This window comes from Triticum urartu, chromosome 3A, assembly GCF_056163025.1.
Source record: "Triticum urartu cultivar PI428250 chromosome 3A, HENAU_Tu73, whole genome shotgun sequence".
Classification (NCBI taxonomy): Eukaryota; Viridiplantae; Streptophyta; class Magnoliopsida; order Poales; family Poaceae; genus Triticum; species Triticum urartu.
The window spans coordinates 421,524,439-421,545,857 of record NC_141875.1 but is presented as its reverse complement, the minus strand read 5'-3'; the positions used below and the strand labels follow the sequence as shown (position 1 = coordinate 421,545,857).

Sequence of the window (21,419 nt, the reverse complement as noted above, 5' to 3'; positions counted from 1 at the left end):
TCACGCTCGACCTTTCGGTCTCAGTGTTCCGAGGCCATATCTGCATATGCTAGGCTCGTCAAGTTTAACCTGAGTATTCTGCGTGTGCAAAACTGGCTTGCACCCGTTGTAGATGGACGTAGAGCTTATCACACCCGATCATCACGTGGTGTCTGGGCACGATGAACTTTGGCAATGGTGCATACTCAGGGAGAACACTTTTATCTTGAAATTTAGTGAGAGATCATCTTATAATGCTACCGTCAATCAAAGCAAGATAAGATGCATAAAAGATAAACATCACATGCAATCAATATAAGTGATATGATATGGCCATCATCTTGTGCTTGTGATCTCCATCTCCGAAGCATCGTCATGATCACCATCGTCACCGGCGCGACACCTTGATCTCCATCGTAGCATCATTGTCGTCTCGCCAATCTTATGCTTCTACAACTATCGCTACCGCTTAGTGATAAAGTAAAGCATTACAGGGCGATTGCATTGCATACAATAAAGCGACAACCATATGGCTCCTGCCAGTTGCCGATAACTTGGTTACAAAACATGATCATCTCATACAATAAAATTTAGCATCATGCCTTGACCATATCACATCACAACATGCCCTGCAAAAACAAGTTAGACGTCCTCTACTTTGTTTGTTGTAAGTTTTACGTGGCTGCTACGGGCTTAGCAAGAACCAATCTTACCTACGCATCAAAAACCACAACGATAGTTTATCAAGTTGGTGTTGTTTTAACCTTCGCAAGGACCGGGCGTAGCCACACTCGGTTCAACTAAAGTTGGAGAAACTGACACCCGCCAGCCACCTGTGTGCAAAGCACGTCGGTAGAACCAGTCTCACGTAAGCGTACGCGTAATGTCGGTCCGGGCCGCTTCATCCAACAATACCGCCGAACCAAAGTATGACATGCTGGTAAGCAGTATGACTTATATCGCCCACAACTCACTTGTGTTCTACTCATGCATATAACATCAACACATAAAACCTAGGCTCTGATGCCACTGTTGGGGAACGTAGTAATTTCAAAAAAATTCCTACGCACATGCAAGATCATGGTGATGCACAGCAACGAGAGGGGAGAGTGTTGTCTACATACCCTCGTAGACCGGAAGCGGAAGCGTTATAACAACGCGGTTGATGTAGTCGTACGTCTTCACGGCCCGACCGATCAAGCACCGAAACTACGGACCTCCGAGTTTTTGCACACGTTCAGCTCGATGACGATCCCCGGACTCTGATCCAGCAAAGTGTCGCGGATGATTTCCGTCAGCATGACGGCGTGGTGACGATCTTGATGTTCTACCATTGCAGGGCTTCGCCTAAGCACCGCTACAATATTATCAAGGATTATGGTGGAGGGGGGCACCGCACACGGCTAAGAGATCAATGATCAATTGTTGTGTCTCTGGGGTGCCCCCCTGCCCCCGTATATAAAGGAGTGGAGGAGGGGGCCAGCCAAGGAGGGTGGCGCGCCCAAGGGGGGGAGTCCAAATCCCACCGGGAGTAGGACTCCCCTTTTTCCTATTAGGAGTAGGAGAGGGAAGGAAGAGGAAGGAGGGAGGAAGGAAAGGGGGGCCGGCCCCTCTCCCAATTCGGATTGGGCTTGGGGGCGCGTGCCCCCTCCCTTGCTCCTTTCCCCTCCTTTCCACTAAGGCCCAATAAGGCCCATATACCTCCCGGGGGGTCCGATAACCTCCCGGTGATCCGGTGTTGTCCCAATCTTACCCGGAACCTTTTCGGTGTCCAAACATAGTCGTCCAATATATCAATCTTTATGTCTCGACCATTTCGAGACTCCTCGTCAAGTCTGTGATCACATCCAGGATTCCGAACAACCTTCGGTACATCAAAATATATAAACTCATAATGAAACTGTCATCGTAACGTTAAGCGTGTGGACCCTACGGGTTCAAGAACAATGTAGACATGACCGAGACACGTCTCTGGTCAATAACCAATAGCGGAACCTGGATGCTCATATTGGCTCCTACATATTCTACGAAGATCTTTATCGGTCAGACCGCATAACAAATACGTTGTTCCCTTTGTCATCGGTATGTTACTTGCCCGAGATTCGATCGTCGGTATCTCAATACCTAGTTCAATCTCGTTACCGGCAATTCTCTTTACTCGTTCCGTAATACATCATCTTGCAACTAACTTATTAGTTGCATTGCTTGCAAGGCTTAAGTGATGTGTATTACCGAGAGGGCCCAGAGATACCTCTCCGACAATCGGAGCGACAAATCCTAATCTCGAAATACGCCAACCCAACATGTACCTTTGGAGACACCTATAGAGCACCTTTATAATCACCCAGTTACGTTGTGACATTTGGTAGCACACAAAGTGTTCCTCTGGTAAACGGGAGTTGCATAATCTCATAGTCATATGAACATGTATAAGTCATGAAGAAAGCAATAGCAACATACTAAACGATCGGGTGCTAAGCTAATGGAATGGGTCATGTCAATCACATCATTCTCCTAATGATGTGATCCCATTAATCAAATGACAACTCATGTCTATGGTTAGGAAACATAACCATCTTCGATTAACGAGCTAGTCAAGTAGAGGCATACTAGTGACACTTTGTTTGTCTATGTATTCACACAAGTATTATGTTTCCGGTTAATACAATTCTAGCATGAATAATAAACATTTATCATGATATAAGGAAATAAATAATAACTTTATTATTGCCTCTAGGGCATATTTCCTTCAGGTAGAGTATCATCAGCATGCCCAAAACGGGCTCTTGGCGGAGTAGGCGTGCGCTGGAGCTCTCCAATGCCAGGAAGAGGCGAAGTCGGGGAGCGTTCAAACCCCGGAGGCCGCGTCGGCGAGATGGAGATCAACGGGCACATCATGGTCGTCGGCGAGCACAGCTCGATGAGGGCGGGGCTTCGCTCCTGAAGGGCCATCCTCGCAGCTCGGGCCGAGTCCTGCTTGGAAGTAGGGGAGGGCCAGAGGACCGACGTCGGGGAGCGAGGCGGGGAAGTGGGCGGAGTGCGTGCCTCCTGGGAGAGGCGCCTGGTCGCAGCTGGCCGCCTTTGCCTAGAGGGGCTCCGACCGCGCCCATCATCTTCAGGGGCCAGAGTTGCTTGGACAATTGGCAGCAGCTCCATGGCGATGGCCTCCGGGGCACTAGCAGAGCCAGAACCCAGCAGCAGGGCAGCATCATCGGCCGGATCGGCGAGGGCAGCATGACGGTGCCCGTCCCGGCCAGACCTGCCACGGCGATCCTCTCAGACATCTCTGCCAGACCCGCGCTGCCCATCACGAGGAGCACGAGAGAGGCTACGTCTAAGTCGAGCACCCAAGCTTTGGCCGCTCCTGGGAGCGTCCCGCCCGCTTCGTCCGCGGCGATCATCGCGGTCGTCATCACGGTCCCGACCATCACCATCATCTCTGTCCCTGCTGTCATGCTGCACGGCGCGAGAAATTCTCTCGCGCCTGTCCCTCATGTGCTTCTCGCCATTGACGATGTTGTACAGCCAAGGGTTTGGCTTGGAGACGATGTTGCCAGAGGAGGGTCCTCGTGGATGTCGAGATGCACCAGAATGCGGTGCTCCAAGCCTTTGCGGCCATACACCGGCGCACCTCCGTTGCGGGCGGGAAGAGTGATCCAGCTCACCCTCAGCACCTTGCTTGGGCACGGCGTCCATGCCCAGAGCCCCAGGACCTTCGTTTGGGTCTTCAACTGGGAAGCAGGCTCGATGTAGTCAATGGAGCACCCGGAGCCGATGGCCTTGGCGACGGCTTGCTCCTCCCAAGCGTAGAGGGGAAGGCCTTCGAGGCAGAGCCGGACATGGTGCCGCATGTCCACATGCTCGGCGTGCGCCTCGAGCCGCCAGGCGCGGAGCTGGAGCTTGGTGTCGTCGAACGCCAGCTCGCGGCGGGAGACGGCAAGCTCGGCGTGGTGCCGGTGGATGAAACGCACGGGAAACTTCTCAGGGTGATGCAGCACCACGACGACGTCCAGCTGGAGAGCTCCAATCTTGTCGGCGATGAAGGCCGCCATCTCGGTGGTGGACGCATGGCAGTCGCGGTCGAACCAGGCGACAACGGCGTTGGATTCCAGCAGGGCGATTTCCAACAGCATGGACGGCGTGTTGTGCACCACAACGAAGACCTCCGGGCGGGTGGAGTGGTCACCCGACCAAGAGCCAGCAGAGGAGCCCATCGCAGCTTGGGGACGGGACGACTGGGCCGTCGGCAGCGACACACGCGGCGGTGGGGGGAGCGCAGCTTGGGGAGGACGAGGCGAGGTCGCCGGCAGCGGCGAGGACGACGTCGGGGGAGGCGCCTTGTGCAGCTTGGCAGCACCCGGACGCAGATGAGGCCGAGGAGTGTGGGTGTAGAAGCGCGCTTTGTGGCCCGAGCGAAATCACCGTTTGCAGACCACAGGGTTTCGACAGTCAATGGCGCGATGTCGAGGGCAAAGGCAGTTGAAGCAGAGGCCTCTTAACCACTCGGGCGGAGGGGGGCGTGCAGTGAATGCGGCGTGCTTGGCCGGCGGGCGTGGCCGACGGGATGTGACCTCCACCCAGGGCATGGCCGTCGCCTTGGCCTCGAGCCCTGCAGCCGCCGCGCCGTGCGGGAATGAATGCCCGTCGCACGCCCTAACGCCGAGCCTTGGAAGCAAGTCTTATGTTTAGTTACGGAAAGTGATCTGTGACCGCGTGCCTGTTGAAGAATGAGTCGGCGACTCATAGGCAGTGGCTTGGTTAAGGGAATGGAACCCATCAGAGTCGTAGCGAAAGCGAGTCTTAATAGTGTCATTGCTTGTGGATCCGAACCTAGTTGATCTATCCATGACCAGGATGAAGCTTGAAAGAAACTGAGCAGAGGTCCGAGTCAATTGATGTTGAAGAATTAGCGGGTGAGTTGTGGTTAGGAATGAAATGTCAGTCTAACCTAGAGCTAGATGGTTCTCGCCGAAATGCGTTGAGGCGCAGCAGCTGTCTGGATATAATTTTGGCGTGGGCTGCACGAGCCGCAGGTAGTAGTATGAAATAAAGCTAAGCCATGATCAAAACGCATTTGTCCGGCAGGGGAGTTCAGGGGCATCTCTGTTTTGTTTGTAGGTGCATGACAGATCGGATCCTCGTCGCGTGAACGGGTTCCATCAGACGAATAATCTTGCTGGGAGGCATCCGTTGGTCCATCTCATGGTTGATACCCCTGGCGACGAACCCAATGCCCCCACTCGCGACAGTGCAAGTGCAAGTGAACAAACTTTTAGTGCCACGACCCGCAACGTCGGACTTATACGACGCAGAATCGACCATCAAATCTGGATGCAGTGACTTTTCAGCCCTCTGCTGGGAAATTCTGCTGTGGTGTAACCAACCTGCCCGAGTAGAACCCACCCACGGATGGATCCTAGTTGGCAATTGGCACCCACGAAGTCGCCCACTGGGCTGTGTGACGGCGGGACGGGAGGGATGAGTGGTGGCCACTGACGTCGTACTACAACATGTGCCATGTCGCACAGCACAAACCATGGTATCGTGCACGACCTAAAAAATCCTCGGCTGATTAGGCCCCTCCCGGCTGCAGGTTATGTTTTCACAATCATGCGCATTAATTCCCTTCCCTCATCGTCGCTGCTAGTATAATCTTTATCGCCTCCCTATAAAAGCACGGCTTCTCTTGTCTGGGGGCGAAGAGTGCGAGAACCACTAGTGCCACCAGCTCTCTCCATAGCCGAGCAGAGAAAGCCTGCGGCACATTGTTCCTCGGTCACATCAAAACCTTATCGTCGTCGCTGCTTTCGCATCTCGCGGCTTCATCGGACGCGATAGCATTCCGCACGCGTTGGGCTCGGAAGATCGCCGCCGCCGTCGGCACCGCAGGCGCAGGCGCAGCAGTCAAACAAGTTGCACGGCAGGGAGCTTTGGAGAGTAGCGGCCCGGCACTACTTAGCCAGGTACGTAGTGGTACCACGGTACGACCTGCCCGGGTAATTTCATGGTGATGCCGGCCGCCGCTTTTTTTATGGGGTTACGGGATGTGAACGATGGACGGGGACGTGAACGACCCACGGTGAAAGGATCGGGTGCTTTGCTTGTCGCTTACGCGCTCATCTTGGCCTCTGCTGCCTGCCTGCTGCGATCCGGAGGATTTGTTCCATCTACTTACTACCTGCGCCGCCGTCCTCTCTCTTGTCCGCTTGCTCCATCAACATCGTCGAGGCTAGTACTCCCTCCGTCCAAAAATACTTGTCATCAAAATAAATAAAAGGGAATGTATTTGGACGTATTTTAGTTTTAGATACATCCCTTTTTATCTATTTTGATGACAAGTATTTTCAAACAAAGGGAGGGAGTAGTAGTTAAGTGCTACCGTACGGCATGCATGTACTCTTCACCCACTAGACTACTGTGTAATTAGCTGTCCGCAACTAGCGCTCACGGTCTGTATCGGCTTGTGCGTAATACTGTACACGGAGTATATAATTAGCTAGGGAATAGTACTAGTTTTACTTACACTGCCCCTCCGTTCCATGATAATGTTGTGTGTAGATTTTCTGAAAGTCAAACCTCATGAAATTTGATCAACTTTACGGACAAAATATTTATGTCTAGAATGTCAAACATATTTATTAGATTCATCAGAAGACGTAATTTCATATTTTATATGTTTGATATTGTAAATATAAATAGTTTTCCCTATAAACTGTCTCATGTTTTATTAACTTACCAAAATGAAAACATAACTTATTTGATAAGTCATTAAATTCTCATCAAATAAGTGCTTATCTCTATATATATATATACTCCTTCTGTTCGGAATTACTTGTCTTGAATATAAATGTATCTAAAACTAAAATGCATCTAGATACATCCATTTCTGCGACAAGTAATTCCGAACGGAGGGAGTACTACTTAAAAAGAACGCAAGTTCCCATTTCACCTCTCTTTCGTCCAACCTTCCCTTATATACGTCTCACTCTTTTCTTTTCCTCTTTGATTTTTACCTCCCATCTCTAATTATTCCTCCCATCCATTCTTTCTAAAATGGAATCAATTGTCTCATGTTTTATCAACTTACCCAAATAAAAACATACTTTTTTGGCAAGTCATTAAATTCTTATCAAATAAGTGCTTAACAATAAAATGACAGGTAAATCATGGCGGTCGCGTACGAAAACTTGCTAAGATATTAACGCATCAATATAGTGATAGACGTGCAGTCACGGGCTAATCAAATACAATGTTTATACTCCCGTTACAACGCATGGGCAATTGTCTAGTACAAATAAAATTTTAGAGGACCTGCTAGCTGAGTGACGGTAATTTGACTAGAAAATTATGGAAATGGGATAGGGAGAAGAATTTGGAGTTTTGGGATAGGGTATCAGGTATCTGTTAGAGACGCCCTAATTAAGACTGCCTCTAAGGTATAGATGCCGCCTCCGTACGTTGTGCAAAACTGCCACCAAAGATAGAAGAAGAAAAAATGCTTAGTCACCTCTAAGCTTAGAGCTTGCCTTCTATGAATAGAATATCGATATCTTAACATATGAGCACATACAAGTGGAAAGTTTTGCAGGCAAAATGGTCAGATTAAAGCGGCCCCGTTTGATAACTCAGTATTTTTTATGTATTTTAACAATACTACAGTTTTTGAGAATACCATGGTTTTAATTACAGCGAGCTGTTTGACAGCCACAAAAAACTGCAATATTAATACTACAGTTTGCCCAAAACCTTGGTATTTTCTCTGTAAATAAAAAAGAACCTCCAACCTCTTTTTTTAAAACTGAGAACACGAAAAGAACGAGCGTGACTCGCTCCCAACCAGCCTCCGCCGATTTGAAGTCATCTCCCTAATCTCCTACATTACCAGATCCTCATCTAGTGAATGTGTGTTGGGATTTTATTTCGTTTTGCTATGTACGCTAGAGTTGCCAGGTTGTGATGGACTGGTCAGGTCCTTATTGCACGTGTTGGCATGTACTTCGGCGACCTACTCCATTTTATCAGTGTAACATTGAGCTAATGTATAGTGCATTCAGATTGGTTGTTCAGCTAGTGCATGGTTGTACTAGTTTGTGCATGGTCGTTCATCAGCTCGCAAGGTCTAGCTAGCTAGCAATGAGCGTGTTTGCAAGCTTTAACCAAACAGATCCGTAGTTTTCCCAATACTTCAAAATTCTTTGTAATGTTAAAACCGTGGTATCTTGTACCTACAAGTTAAATTATTGCAGTTTTCTAATAATTAAAACCATGGTATTATCAAAAACTGTAGTATTGTTAATATACATAGAAAATACTGAGTTATCGAACGGGGGTATAAATAAAACGACAATTTTCCTGGTAAAGGGGAGGGCCTGGATCTGGGCCCGAGGAGCAGGCAGACACGGCTACCGGGCAACCGCGCGCCTTGAGCGCCTTTGACTCACCACCTTTCTGCTTCCACTCTGTCTTCCAACAATAGGTAGTACGAGCACCTTTTTTTTTCCTTCCACCAATTCATATCCCGCTTTCGACTATACAATACACTCACCATCTACCTAGGCCTACCTCTATATATACAGCCAGTGCGCCCCTTGTAGCCACCACACCTCCATCGACCCTCCATTGTTTGGTTGCTATCTACTCCTATCGCCACTAGTCTCACCCTTCACAAAACACATCTCCTTTTTTGGCTTTTGCTGGGGTTTTCACAGCACGTCTCATCCCTGAACAAATTCTCAAGACCAACAGGTAAATCCATAAACGATGGTGAACTAGCAATTGCATGCATGCATGGACATGGATGCATCCAGCAATCCATGGATGGTGCCCATGCTACTTTGCTGCCATCTGTTTGCTGGTTCTTTTAGCTGGAGTTCGTGGTTTCTGGAGAAAGTGATGAGGTTTTTTCGCGTACCTTTAGCCGTGTCACTCTGTCGGTTTCGCTTGCTCGGTGTTGCATGGCGCTCATGCTATGCGGCCAAGAAAGAGTACGTGTACGCTAACGCTATGAATCGCTAGCCTAGGCTGCCTCTCATCCAGGCAAGTATAGATGCAGCTAGCAAGGTGTTGTCAGTCAGCTGGGAAGGGATTCCCGGTGACATCTAGGGAGGGTACGCCCGATCCGGTAATGCACGGAAGCACCGGTTTACTATAGTCGACCGACTGTGACTGCCGACTAGCGTGCCTCTCTACTTACCTAAAATCTTAAAAGTGCACGCGCGCTCGTTGAAGAGAGCAAACGGCCGTTCTGTCACTCGCATGCATATATGCATGTATTGTCTGCTAGTGCATGTGACTATTAGCATTAAATGCGGTCAGACTTGTCACATATGACGAAAAACAGATCCACGTCTATTTATTTCGGGTTTTTTTAATTTTTAAAAAATCTTATCTTTCAAACCATGCGTCGGAATTTAGATCTATCTTCACTGTTGGATTTCTTGTGACAAGATCTTTCAAACTAGATCCCACGTGGGTATGTTTCGACGAAATTTGTTCGATGCCAACTTTCGTGCTATATGGTGCAACTAGTCTACTGTCCCGACCAACTACCTAGTAGTTGTTGTGCAACCCTCCTCCCTACTCGTGGATGCATAGTTTTTCACTGTTGGCACACCCTACTCCCACCTCCCCTGCAAGGGATATGTGCAACTTAGTCTATTGTTCAAGCCAACTGCTTATTAGTCAATGTGCAACTCCCTACGCTCTCTATTTGTGGACTTGTATTTTTAATTGGCGGGACCAACAAACAGAGTTGCACATAGTCTGCTAGGTAGTTGGCCACGGGCAATATACAAAGTTGCACATCAGTTGAATGATAAAAAGTTGCATATAAACAGAGTGCTAAAGTTGCAAAACTCACTAGGGGGTGGTTTGGGCCGTGTGCTAGCAGGAAAACTACACATCCATGGGGTACAAGAGAAAGTTGCAAATCACAGTTAGACAGTTGGCTGTGGTAGTATACGAAGTTGCACATCCATTGTTAGGTTGTTGGCCGATGCAGCAAATAGTGAAGCACATCCACGGACAGGAAAAAAGTTGCAGATCAACTACTATGCAGTTGGCCTGGGTAACAGATGAAGTTGCACATCTCATTGGAAGGAGTTAGTTTTGCACCATCATTGAAATCCGCATGTTTACAGTATAGGAGAAAAGTTGCACATCCCTGTCAGGTAGTTGCACACCAACAATTAGGCAGTTGCACAAAATAGGAAGAAAATTATCGTCGCAAGTCAAAAACCTTATCGTATCCATGTGATACATGTTGCATCGTGTCCGACTGGACGGCCCGACCGTAGCTGGCCATGAGTAAACGTTCAGTTTCCACACGGGTCTCATGGCCACGACCAGACCACTTCTCCGGATTCTAAGGGCCACCTTTTTGAAGCAGCACTCCTGGCTTGGACTCTGGTGCGTATCATATTCATACGTAGTACACATGCGTACCTTCCTCTCGCTGTCGCCGGCAAGCAAAAAGGTACGCATTCCACTGTCTTGATGCATGCCGTCGTGCTGTAGTACTACCATAGAACAAGATCGCAAAGATCTTCTCGATCGGGCCGCATGGATTGCGGAGGAGGAGGCAGTGTCAAAGTTTGACAAGGAGAAACAGGCAAGTTTCTCCTCGGCTGACGGCGACGGGCGTTGGCGGTACACCGTACCGAACCTTCGCGATGTCTGGCAACCGCGGCCAGCGCCGAGCCGTCGCGGTCGGCGGCCGGCGGCGTGCTCTGCCGCTCCACTGGCAGGCACCACCAGCTCCAGCTCCCGCGCGCGTGCAGAAAGGGAGTCGCTAGCTTTGGAGCTTTCCCACCCGGGCCAAGCTAAGCTAGCTCTATAAATCCAGCACCTCTCGCACCGAGCCGAGCTGCAACACTTCGAGGGCGCACGGAAATATCAAACGATCCGCTTATCCTGTTGATTAGGGAGACCAGAACCGTTCACGACTCGCACCAACACATAGTACTAGCCCAGTCCAGGTAAGAACATACTAGCACTAGGATTTAGGATCGATATGGCAAGCGTGGCCATACGGGAATGCCCAGCCGTGCTCCGGCCGAATTGGTGTATCTGGTATTGCGATACTTGATTATGTCCTTCTGCTTCACTATTACTCCTATGTTCCAGCAGCGCTGCATGTTTTGCTAACTGGAGTGCTACTGTGTGTGTATGATTCTGCAGGTTTCTCGATCGGTATGGAGTTGAGCAACAAAGACGTCCAAATCCAAATGGCCAGCCAGCTGAGCGAGCAGTCGTCCAGAGAAGACCTCCCGTCGCTGCTCATCCAGGTTCCGTCTAGGACTATCGCCGGCTTCGACTGCGTCGGCCGGGACGCCGTCACCCCCGCCGCCCTGAACGAGCAGAACAGCAAGGACGCTGTCATTAGCATCCAGGCGCCGGCGACCCCACCAGCAGTTGCCCCTGTGCGCGCGTACGACGACACGCAGATACCCTACTCCCTTTCCCTCAGCATGCCGGCGTCGCCGTCGGGGCTCCACTTCTCGCAGTTCAGGGCGGCGTCCGTGAGCCGCAACGAGGCGCGCGCGGCGGCGGCGCCCTCCGACACCAAGCAGGGGGAGGTGCAGTCACCGCGGCTGCTGCAGCAGACGCGGTTCCACTCGCAGCCGATCCTCCATGCGTCCCAGATCAACGACGGGGCGCGCAGGGCCGAAGGCATGCGCGACAAGAGGTTCGATCCGTTCAAGACCTTCTCCGGCCGGCTTGAGCGGCAGCTCTCCAACCTGCGCGGCCGGCCGCTGGACCCCATGGACCTCGGCTCCCACCATTCCAAGATCTCCGAGGAGACCGACCAGGTTCCGGGCACCGACCGCTACTTCGACGCCCTGGAAGGCCCCGAGCTCGACACCCTCAGGGTAAGTAGTTAGCAACGGTCTGACATGACCATGAACTGTCAGTGACTAGTCGACCTTCACCTAAGGCTAACGGTTGGGTCTTCCTTTTTCTTCAGGCCACGGAGGTGGCGGTGCTGCCGAACGACGAGCAGTGGCCGTTCCTGCTGCGGTTCCCGATCAGCGCCTTCGGGATGGTCCTGGGCGTGAGCAGCCAGGCGATCCTGTGGAAGACGCTGGCGACGGCGCCGCCGACGGTGTTCCTGCACGTGAGCCTCGCGGTGGCCCACGCGCTGTGGTACATCTCGCTGGCGCTGATGGGCCTGGTGTCCTGCATCTACCTGCTCAAGATCGTCTTCTACTTCGAGGCGGTCCGGCGCGAGTTCCACCACCCTATACGCGCCAACTTCTTCTTCGCGCCATGGATCGCCTGCCTCTTCCTGGTGCAGGGCGCCCCGCGGGAGCTGGCCCAGGTGCACCACGGCGTCTGGTACATGCTCATGGCGCCCATCTTCTGCCTGGAGCTCAAGATCTATGGCCAGTGGATGTCCGGGGGCCAGCGCCGGCTCTCCAAGGTGGCCAACCCGTCCAACCACCTCTCCATCGTCGGCAACTTTGTCGGCGCGCTGCTGGGGGCCAAAATGGGCATCCGCGAGGGCCCCATCTTCTTCTTCGCCGTCGGGCTCGCGCACTACATTGTCCTGTTCGTCACGCTCTACCAGCGGCTCCCCACCAACGTCACGCTCCCCAAGGAGCTCCACCCGGTCTTCTTCCTCTTCGTCGCCGCCCCCAGCGTCGCCTCCATGGCCTGGGCCAAGATCAACGGCGAGTTCGACAACGGCGCCCGGATTGCCTACTTCATTGCGCTCTTCCTCTACATGTCACTGGTACGTAACCAACAGACTCCACTTGTTCCCACATGTGCCCACGTAATAAACCTCATGGCGTCGTTCCTCTGTATTTAGTATATGGTATCTGTAGCGATTCTGATTTGTGTCTGTGATGAGCAGGCGGTGCGGATCAACTTCTTCAGAGGGTTCCGGTTCTCGCTGGCGTGGTGGGCGTACACGTTCCCGATGACCGGCGCGTCGATCGCGACCATAACGTACGCGACGGAGGTGACCAACGTGCTTACGCGGACGCTGTCCATCGGCCTCTCGGGCATTGCCACCGTCACGGTCGCCGGCCTGCTGGTGACCACCATGTTCCACGCCTTCGTGCTCAGGGACCTCTTCCCCAACGACGTCTCCATCGCCATCACCCGGAGGAAGCCCAAGTTCAGCAAGATCCTCGCGCACTTCCGCTCCTCCAGCTCCGACATGAAGGAGCTCGTGCTCTCCGTCTCCAAGTCGCCCAACGCCGACTCCGATTCCTCGGTCACGGAGACCGATCCGTCCGTCTCCAAAGGCAAAGCCGAGCCGTAGAGCGACACCCCGCTCGTGCTCTCGCGCATACCTAGCTGTACATAATTCTTTTCAGTCTCTTTGACAAGACGAGCTTAAGAGCAGAATGGAAGCATGCAGCTGGTCGGCGTGAGTGCACATACTGCCGTGGAAAGCATGGATATATCCTTGGAGCAATTTTTGTGGTGATGAGGGTATAATGTGAGGCACGGAGGTCGATCCATCTGTGTATACGTCTACGGATATGTAACAGAAATAAACCAACAAACATTGTGTGGACCTTGCAGAATTGGTTGAACGACTCAGAGGGTGTTTGTTTCCGGGGACTTATTGATTTAGGGACTTAAAATAGTCTCTGTAAGTCTCTCTTTTTTTTGCGGGGAAAAGTCTCTGTAAGTCTCGTCTAAACCAAACAGGAGGGATTTATAGAGACTTAAAGTGGGCATTTGAGACTTATGAAATAAGACTCTCACGGAAGGATTTATAGGGACGTATAGTTGTAATATGATCTTTTAATTATATTAAGTCTTAGAAACCAAATAGATAGGGACTTTTTAGATACTTGAGATTTATAAGTTGGGATTAAAAAAAGTCCTAAGACTTATAAACCAAACAGGCCTCAGTATACAATATTATCTTTTTTTTTTGCTGGAGCAGGACTAATCTATAGGTCGCTAGGTAGCGAAACAAAGTATCCAACCGCGCATATTGTTCATGTAATATAAGCCTGAGCCTTGGATCAGTAACAACACCCTGCTTCTCGGTTTCTGGTTCAGAAATTAGAGAAGGTGAAGCAGTCGTCAGCGGGACAGGATGCCATTTTTGACATCAGTATGTATTCTCTGGGGAATCGTTGCCGATATCAATGGTCTTTTTTTTCTGATCTGTAAATGACAATGCTATGAAGAGCACGCATTCTTTCTTTCTTGTTGAAATGAAGGCACAAGCTTTGTCTTACCCATTAATTAAGAAGGAGAATAGAGCTTGTCACAGAACGCTCATATTGCTGCACACATTCTTCTTTTACCTCAAGACCACATGCTCTAAAAGAAACGTTTTGTGATCTTGGGCCTGGAAAAACTAGGTGGCTTACTTGAGATGCGGCAATTCGGCTCCCGGGCTCAGATGAGTCTGGGCATGAATAGTAAAATCACTAAAACTAGTACATTTTAAAAAAAAATTAAGCGAGATGCTCAATTGCATGATCTCCATACAAGAATTTGATGAAGTTTGGATATTCGAGGAGCTCGTGGAAAAGAAGACAAAATTCGGGTGCCTGGGAAACTTTTGAAAATCAAACTGTTCACGCATGGTTTTTTTTTTTGCCACGAGCTCCTCGGATGTTTAAACTTTACAAAATTTTGCATGAAGTTCATGCACACGAGCATCTCACACAAAAAAAACATGGATTTTTTTTCTTTCTATTTTTTTGATTTTACTGTTTATTGGGTGCATCTTAATGGAAGATACTTTATATAATGCACTGCATGCACCAGTCGGTTCAATCAAAGTCCTAACTGACAGAGAAATATATGTTTGCTTGTGATACCATATGAAATACTACGTACGAATCATTAAAAAATATATAGACTATGTACTAGTTTTTTTCTTCCGAAAAGTCTAAGAACATGTATTAAGTATTACATCTCCTTACAAATACATTCCTATGGAAAAAATACATTGAAATCCTTAGAATGTTGAAGCCTTCTTCCTCCTCCATCCATCGGCTACGCGCTGTGAACAAAGCTCGTTGCCGCCTTTGAGTCTTTGTCTTGACAGAGCAAACTTGTTTAAACACAAGAGCTTGTAAAAATAGTGCTCGGAACTTAATTTGTTGATGTAGACCACAAGTTGACGACGACCATGCAAAAGAAAATGCTGGAAAAGGGCCCGCAAATACACAAAAGACCATGAGCGCCGTCCAAATCTAGATAGATCCACCAAAGATCAAAATCAACCAAATCTAGTATGATCAATCGAAGCCAAATCTCCACACGCACACCGTCAACACTAAGCACACTGATGAAGTGGGGATAGGACGAAAAGGACATTATCCTACATAGGGACAACACTGCCCAAAGCAAAAAATCTATCCTCCCGTGCCTGCATCGGCCACTCGTTGATGCATCATGATCCGAGCGCTAATGACGTTTTTTTTTTGCATTGTTTATTGAATACTACACTGGAAAATGTCAATACAGTACAATACAAAGCGTGTGATATGTCAGATTGTCCTGTAGCAGTTGTCCTTGCATGCGACTTGTGTCAGCCTTTTACATAATGGTGAGAGAGAGTGGATAGATAGTACTGCCTCTGTTTCGAAATATAAGTTTTTTTAGACATTTTAAATGAATTACAACATACGGATGTACGTAGATATATTTTAGAGTGTAGATTCACTCATTTTGCTCCTTATGTAGTCACCTATTGGAATATCTAGAAAGACTTATATTTTGGAACGGAGGGAGTATGTTGCATGCATGGCTGTTTGTTCTATCTCTCTCCCACTAAAAACTTGCATTTTATTTTTCATGCGAAATGTTAAATGGCTCATAACTTTTGAATCAAGTATTTGTTTTTGAATTTTTTTAATATATTTGAACTCCTGGCGCCAAAATCTTTAAAAGAAGCCCAATCTTTGATACATTTCAAACACGTTTAAATTTGAACATTTTATATTTCATATGTGAAACAAACTTATTTCACTAGAAAAATGCATAAAAATTTATTTTAAAAGAGTGAAATATGTCTGGAAACATTAATTGAAATGGATGCGGTACTGAAACTCGTCTGGAAACTAAAATGGATGCGGTCTGGAAATTGCAATTTCAATTTCATATTTCACTCTCCCACTATTATATATTGTTGCATTTCAATTTCATATTTCATTCTCACATTTATTGAAATGGATGCGGTACCGAAACTGATATGCAAATAGAAATGGACGTGGTGTGGAAATTTCATATTTCATATTTCAGTGTCACATTATATATACTAGTTGCATTCCAATTTCATATTTCAGTATCACATTAATTGTTATGGATGTGGTACTGAATCTGCTCTGGAAATTGAAAGGGATGATGTCTGGAAATTTCATAACTCGGTCTCACATTATGTATACCAGTTGCATTTCAATATATAACTATAGCCAATACATAACTGCATGGTCATGAATCTCCAACAAATCAAGGGCTCCTACATGCACGGGACCTCCCGCACGGGAGAATCCCTTTTCTCCAACACCGCCACTTCATCATCCCAATCAGAGCATGCATTTGGTTGAAGGGGTCGTCCAGGATGGGTTGGGACCGTACCAAAAAAGAAGTTGTTTGGTTAAAAAGCACATGAATGGTTCCATCCACTGAATCATTCCACCCCAGAAAATCGATCGAATCGTGCGATTCAATCCCTTTTTGACTACTCACATAATTGTTTTATATGTATAATATCTTTATGTCTTTGATTATTTTATGCGAGGATCACATTCAAACCACCTTTATCTATTCAACCAAAAAGAAAATGGGTTCATCCCACTCATCTTAACCAAACATCAAAATTAAACGAGTAAAGTGCATTATAGGTCCTTGGACTATTTCAGGGGTGTTATGTAGGTCCTCAAACTATGAAAATAGAATTCAGATCCTCAAAGTGCAGTAAGTGTATCATTCAGGTCTAAAATCAGGCTGACCCCTCCTGACCTGCCAGCTGGCGCCGTTGACACGTGACATGTCGGACCAGGGCCCCGCAAGGTAACATCGGTGTCAGAACTATGCAAATATATTCAAATTCATGAACTTTTAAAAAATGTTTTTGCAGTTTGTGAATATGAAAAAATTCTTTGAATTTACACACTTTCACGACTTCCAAAAAATGTTCACGAATATGGAAAAAATGTTCACGTCGTTCGCGAATATGGAAAAAATGGTCACAAACATTCATATATTATCATGACTTCAAAATAATGTTTGCGAATATGGAAAACGTGTTCACGACTTTAAGAAAATGTTCATGTTGTTCGCGAATATGGAAAGAATGTTCACGAACATTCTTATACTTACATGATTATAAAAAATATTTGCAAATATGGAAAAAAATTCACGCCATTTAATAAATGTTCGCGTCGTTCGCGAATATGGAAACAAAATTCGCGAACATCATATACTCTCACGACTTTGAAATAATTTCCATGAATATGCAAAAAAAATGTTCACAACTTTAAAAAATATGTTCGCGCTGTTCGCAAATATGGAAAATGTTCGCGAACAATCATATACTTTCACGAATTTATAAAAATGTTTATGAATTTTTTTAAAGTCGTGAACATTTTATGAAACCATGAACATTTAGGTTAATGAAAATTTGGTAAATTCGTAAGTATATTTTCAAATAATGAACATTTTTCAAATTTGTGAACATTTTTTAATTTACAAACTTTTTAAAAGCACTAACATTTTTTAAAATTCGTGAACATTTATTAAATGTGTGCAAACTTTTTTGAAATTCATTATTTTTTTGTGTTCGTGAAAAAAATGGCCGACAAAAAAATACTGAAAAGCTACCGATTTTTCTTGAGCGGTACAATAGTGCGCTACAGGAGTTTTTGAGTTCATGATTTTTTAAAAAGTTTGTGAACTTGACAATAGTTGATGACTTTAAATTTATTTGCATATTTCCATCACCGGCCGTTACCTTGCAGGCCCCCTGTCCGACGTGTCACGGTTTAACGGCTCCAGCTAGCCGGTCAGGCAGATTTTGAAACTAAAAGACATACTTACTGCACTTTGAAGACCTAGATGCTGATTTTTATAGTTTTAGGACCTACAAGACACCTCTGAAATAGTTCAATATCCTACAATGCACTTCGCTCAAATTAAACCATCTCATTCATAAAATCTGGAGGGTTCCACTCATATCTACGCCTTCAACCAAACACATAAGCAAAGCTAAAACAATCCATCCCCGATGTTGCACGTGAAATACGGGCCAGAGGACCTCCGTGCAGCCGCCACCGCACTCTGGCAGCGGCAAACCAAAGTGGTCGCTTCAACTTATCGATCGTCACTATGTACTGTACTAGTTAGTTCAACCAAAAGTCCAATTAATTGAATAAGAAGACACTATATTTTAACATTATGTTAATTCAACAATCTCCTAATTCATGCTTAATCAGTTATCAACTCATATGTTCAGAGTGAAGGAGTTTAGGACATAGTAAACAATCTCTTTCCTCCTTCACAAGAAAAACTCTTCTCCCCCCGTCGGCGTCGGCGTCGGTCTGCCCCATCTCCAATGGCCTCTAAGCCATGGAGGTGCAGAGGATCTCGAGCCCCCGCTGGCGGGAGGCACTCCGTTCTGTTTCTTGTTAGATTCAGCGTCTTGATTCGGGCTGTGTGGCGATGGCGATGTCCCTTAGTAGGAATAATGTCTCCCACGCTCTATCCTCGTCACGGTGGTGCGTTAGCATCGTCGAAGGGCACGTGGAGTCCCATTGGTGGATCTGTTTGGATCCGGTCTTCGTTTGTCTTTGTTCGGGTGTTTACAGGTTTGATTCTTCTGATTTACGACTTTCTTCATCGTCGACAGTTACTACTTGATGCGCTGGTCCTATGGGGTGTTAGCACGACGATTTTCCGACTGTCTACTACTACAAGGTTTGCCTGACTCCGGTGGGGAAGGGGCAATGACGATAGCGTGCCTTCGGTTCGCTCCAGTGCTTGTGGTCGTCGCTAGGTGGTCCACGGACATGGTTGTAATTTTTATTACCTCTACTAGGAAACATGCATGTGTGTTGCTATGGGTTAATTTAATTCATTTATATCAACCATGGAGAATTTAGTCAAAGTCCAATCTTCATTTTGGTTCAGTTAGCCCATTTAGAATTTCCGTTGTCCAAACCATGGGGCAAAGATGTGAAGAACGATACTCATTTCTTCTGGCGGTGCCTCCTTCAACTCCTCAGTACCCTAGGGTCGAAGATGAGTTATGCATGTGAGATGCAAATGATGGAAGGGGTTGTAGTTGGAGAGGAAGGGGCACATGGAGGACTTCGGTTGGATGCCTATTTTTTGACTTTGAAGCATATTCTTCGAAAGTTTAATTACTAATTCAAAGGATTTTCATATATTATTTAAAGTAAGAGCATTGCCGTATACATGTTGTTTTTTGTCTGACTTAAGTACGACGGTGTAGATTGGATCGTCGATGCCTATTGACAAATCATATCATACCGGGACATTAACCATCACTCACAATAAAAATGTTGTACACCTAGGACTTGTATTGAATTACTTACATCAGACAATAAAAATGTTGTATACTTTGTTGGGTGTCCATGCATATATGCTCATGTTGTGTGCTCTTCTGTTGCGATATAAGTAGGCCACGCCGTGTCCCGTTTAGTATAGCCCACATCATATATGTTGGGGAACGTAATAATTTCAAAAAAAATCGTACGCACACGCAAGATCATGGTGATGCATAGCAACGAGAGGGAGAGTGTCGTCCACGTACCTTCGTAGACCGTTAAGTGGAAGCTTTATAACAACGCGGTTGATGTAGTCGTACGTCTTCACGATCGACCGATCCTCAACACCGAACGTACGGCACCTCCGCGTTTAGCACACATTCAGCTCGGTGACGTCCCGCGAACTCACGATCCAGTAGAGCTCGAGGAAGAGTATCGTCAGCACGACGACGTGGTGACGATGTTGATGAAGCTACCGTCGTAGGGCTTCGCCTAAGCACTGCTACGATATAACCGAGGTGGATTATGGTGGAGGGGGGTAACGCACACGGCTAAGAGATCAACAGATCAATTGTTGTATCTATGGGGTGCCCCCTGCCCCCGTATATAAAGGAGCTAGGGGGAGGCGGCCGGCCAAGGAGGAAGGCGCGCCAAGGGGGGAGTCCTACTTCCATCGAGAGTAGGACTCCCTCTTTTCCTAGTTGGAGTAGGAGAGGAGAAGGAAGGGAGAGAGGAAGAGAAGGAAAGGAGGGCGCTGCCCCCCTCCTTATCCAATTCGTACTAGAGAGGGAGGGGGCGCGGCTGCCCTTGGCCGCCCCTCCTCTTCTCCCACTAAGGCCCATTAGGCCCAATATACTCCCCGGGGGGTTCCGGTAACCCCCCGGTACTCCGGTAAATGTCTGAAACCTCCTGAAACACTTCCGATGTCTGAACATAGTCATCCAATATATCAATCTTTATGTCTCGATCATTTCGAGACTCCTCGTCATGTCTGTGATCATATATGGGACTCTGAACTACCTTCGGTACATCAAAACACAAAAAACTCATAATACCGATCATCACAGAACTTTAAGCGTGCGGACTCTACGGGTTCGAGAACTATGTAGACATGACCGAGACATGTCTCCGGTCAATAACCAGTAGCGGAACCCGGATGCTCATATTGGTTCCTACATATTCTACGAAGATCTTTATTGGTCAAACCGCATAACAACATACGTTATTCCCTTTGTCATCGGTATATTACTTGCCCGAGATTCGATCGTCGGTATCTCAATACCTAGTTCAATCTTGTTACCGACAAGTCTATTTACTCGTTCCATAATGCAACATCCCGCAACTAACTCATTAGTCACATTGCTTGCAAGGCTTATAGTGATGTGCATTACCGAGAGGGCCCAGAGATACCTCTCCGACAATCGGAGTGAAAATCCTAATCTTGATCTATGCCAACTCAACAAGTACCATCGGACACACCTATAGAGCACCTTTATAATCACCCACTTACGTTGTGACGTTTGGTAGCACACAAAGTGTTCCTCCAGTAATTGGGAGTTTCATAATCTCATAGTCATAGGAACGTGTATAAGTCATGAAGAAAGCAATGGCAGTAAACTAAAACGATCAAGTGCTAAGCTAATGGAATGGGTCAAGTCAATCACATCATTCTTCTAATGATGTGATCCCGTTTATCAAATGACAACTCATGTCTATGGTTAGGAAACATAACCATCTTTGATCAACGAGCTAGTCAAGTAGAGGCATACTAGTGACAGTATGTTTGTCTATGTATTCACACATGTATTATGTTTCCGGTTAATACAATTCTAGCATGAATAATAAACATTTATCATGATATGAGGAAATAAATAATAACTTTATTATTGCCTCTAGGGCATATTTCCTTTAGTCTCCCACTTGCACTAGAGTCAATAATCTAGATTA

General features: G+C 47.2%; 2 protein-coding genes across 5 annotated transcripts; one reads left to right on the top strand and one right to left on the bottom strand.

Annotated features, from left to right (window-relative positions):
• Positions 1-3,470: 3,470 nt before the first annotated feature.
• LOC147979925 (uncharacterized) lies at positions 3,471-4,193 on the bottom strand. The gene has a single exon (XM_087515399.1). The coding sequence runs from the start codon at positions 4,191-4,193 to the stop codon at positions 3,471-3,473; it is 723 nt and encodes a 240-aa protein (XP_087371525.1).
• Positions 4,194-5,686: 1,493 nt separating this feature from the next.
• LOC125544161 (S-type anion channel SLAH2) lies at positions 5,687-13,517 on the top strand. Of its 4 annotated transcripts, none has more exons than XM_048707748.2 (4): positions 5,687-5,942; positions 11,158-11,849; positions 11,945-12,712; positions 12,836-13,517. In XM_048707748.2, exons 2-4 carry the CDS (start codon positions 11,172-11,174, stop codon positions 13,247-13,249), a joined length of 1,860 nt encoding a protein of 619 aa, XP_048563705.2. In that variant the 5' UTR covers positions 5,687-5,942; positions 11,158-11,171; the 3' UTR covers positions 13,250-13,517. The 4 variants fall into 4 exon arrangements, with proteins under 4 accessions (XP_048563705.2, XP_048563706.2, XP_048563704.2 ...); XM_048707749.2 differs by lacking the exon at positions 5,687-5,942 and adding an exon at positions 8,591-8,724; XM_048707747.2 differs by lacking the exon at positions 5,687-5,942 and adding an exon at positions 10,800-10,955.
• Positions 13,518-21,419: the final 7,902 nt, after the last annotated feature.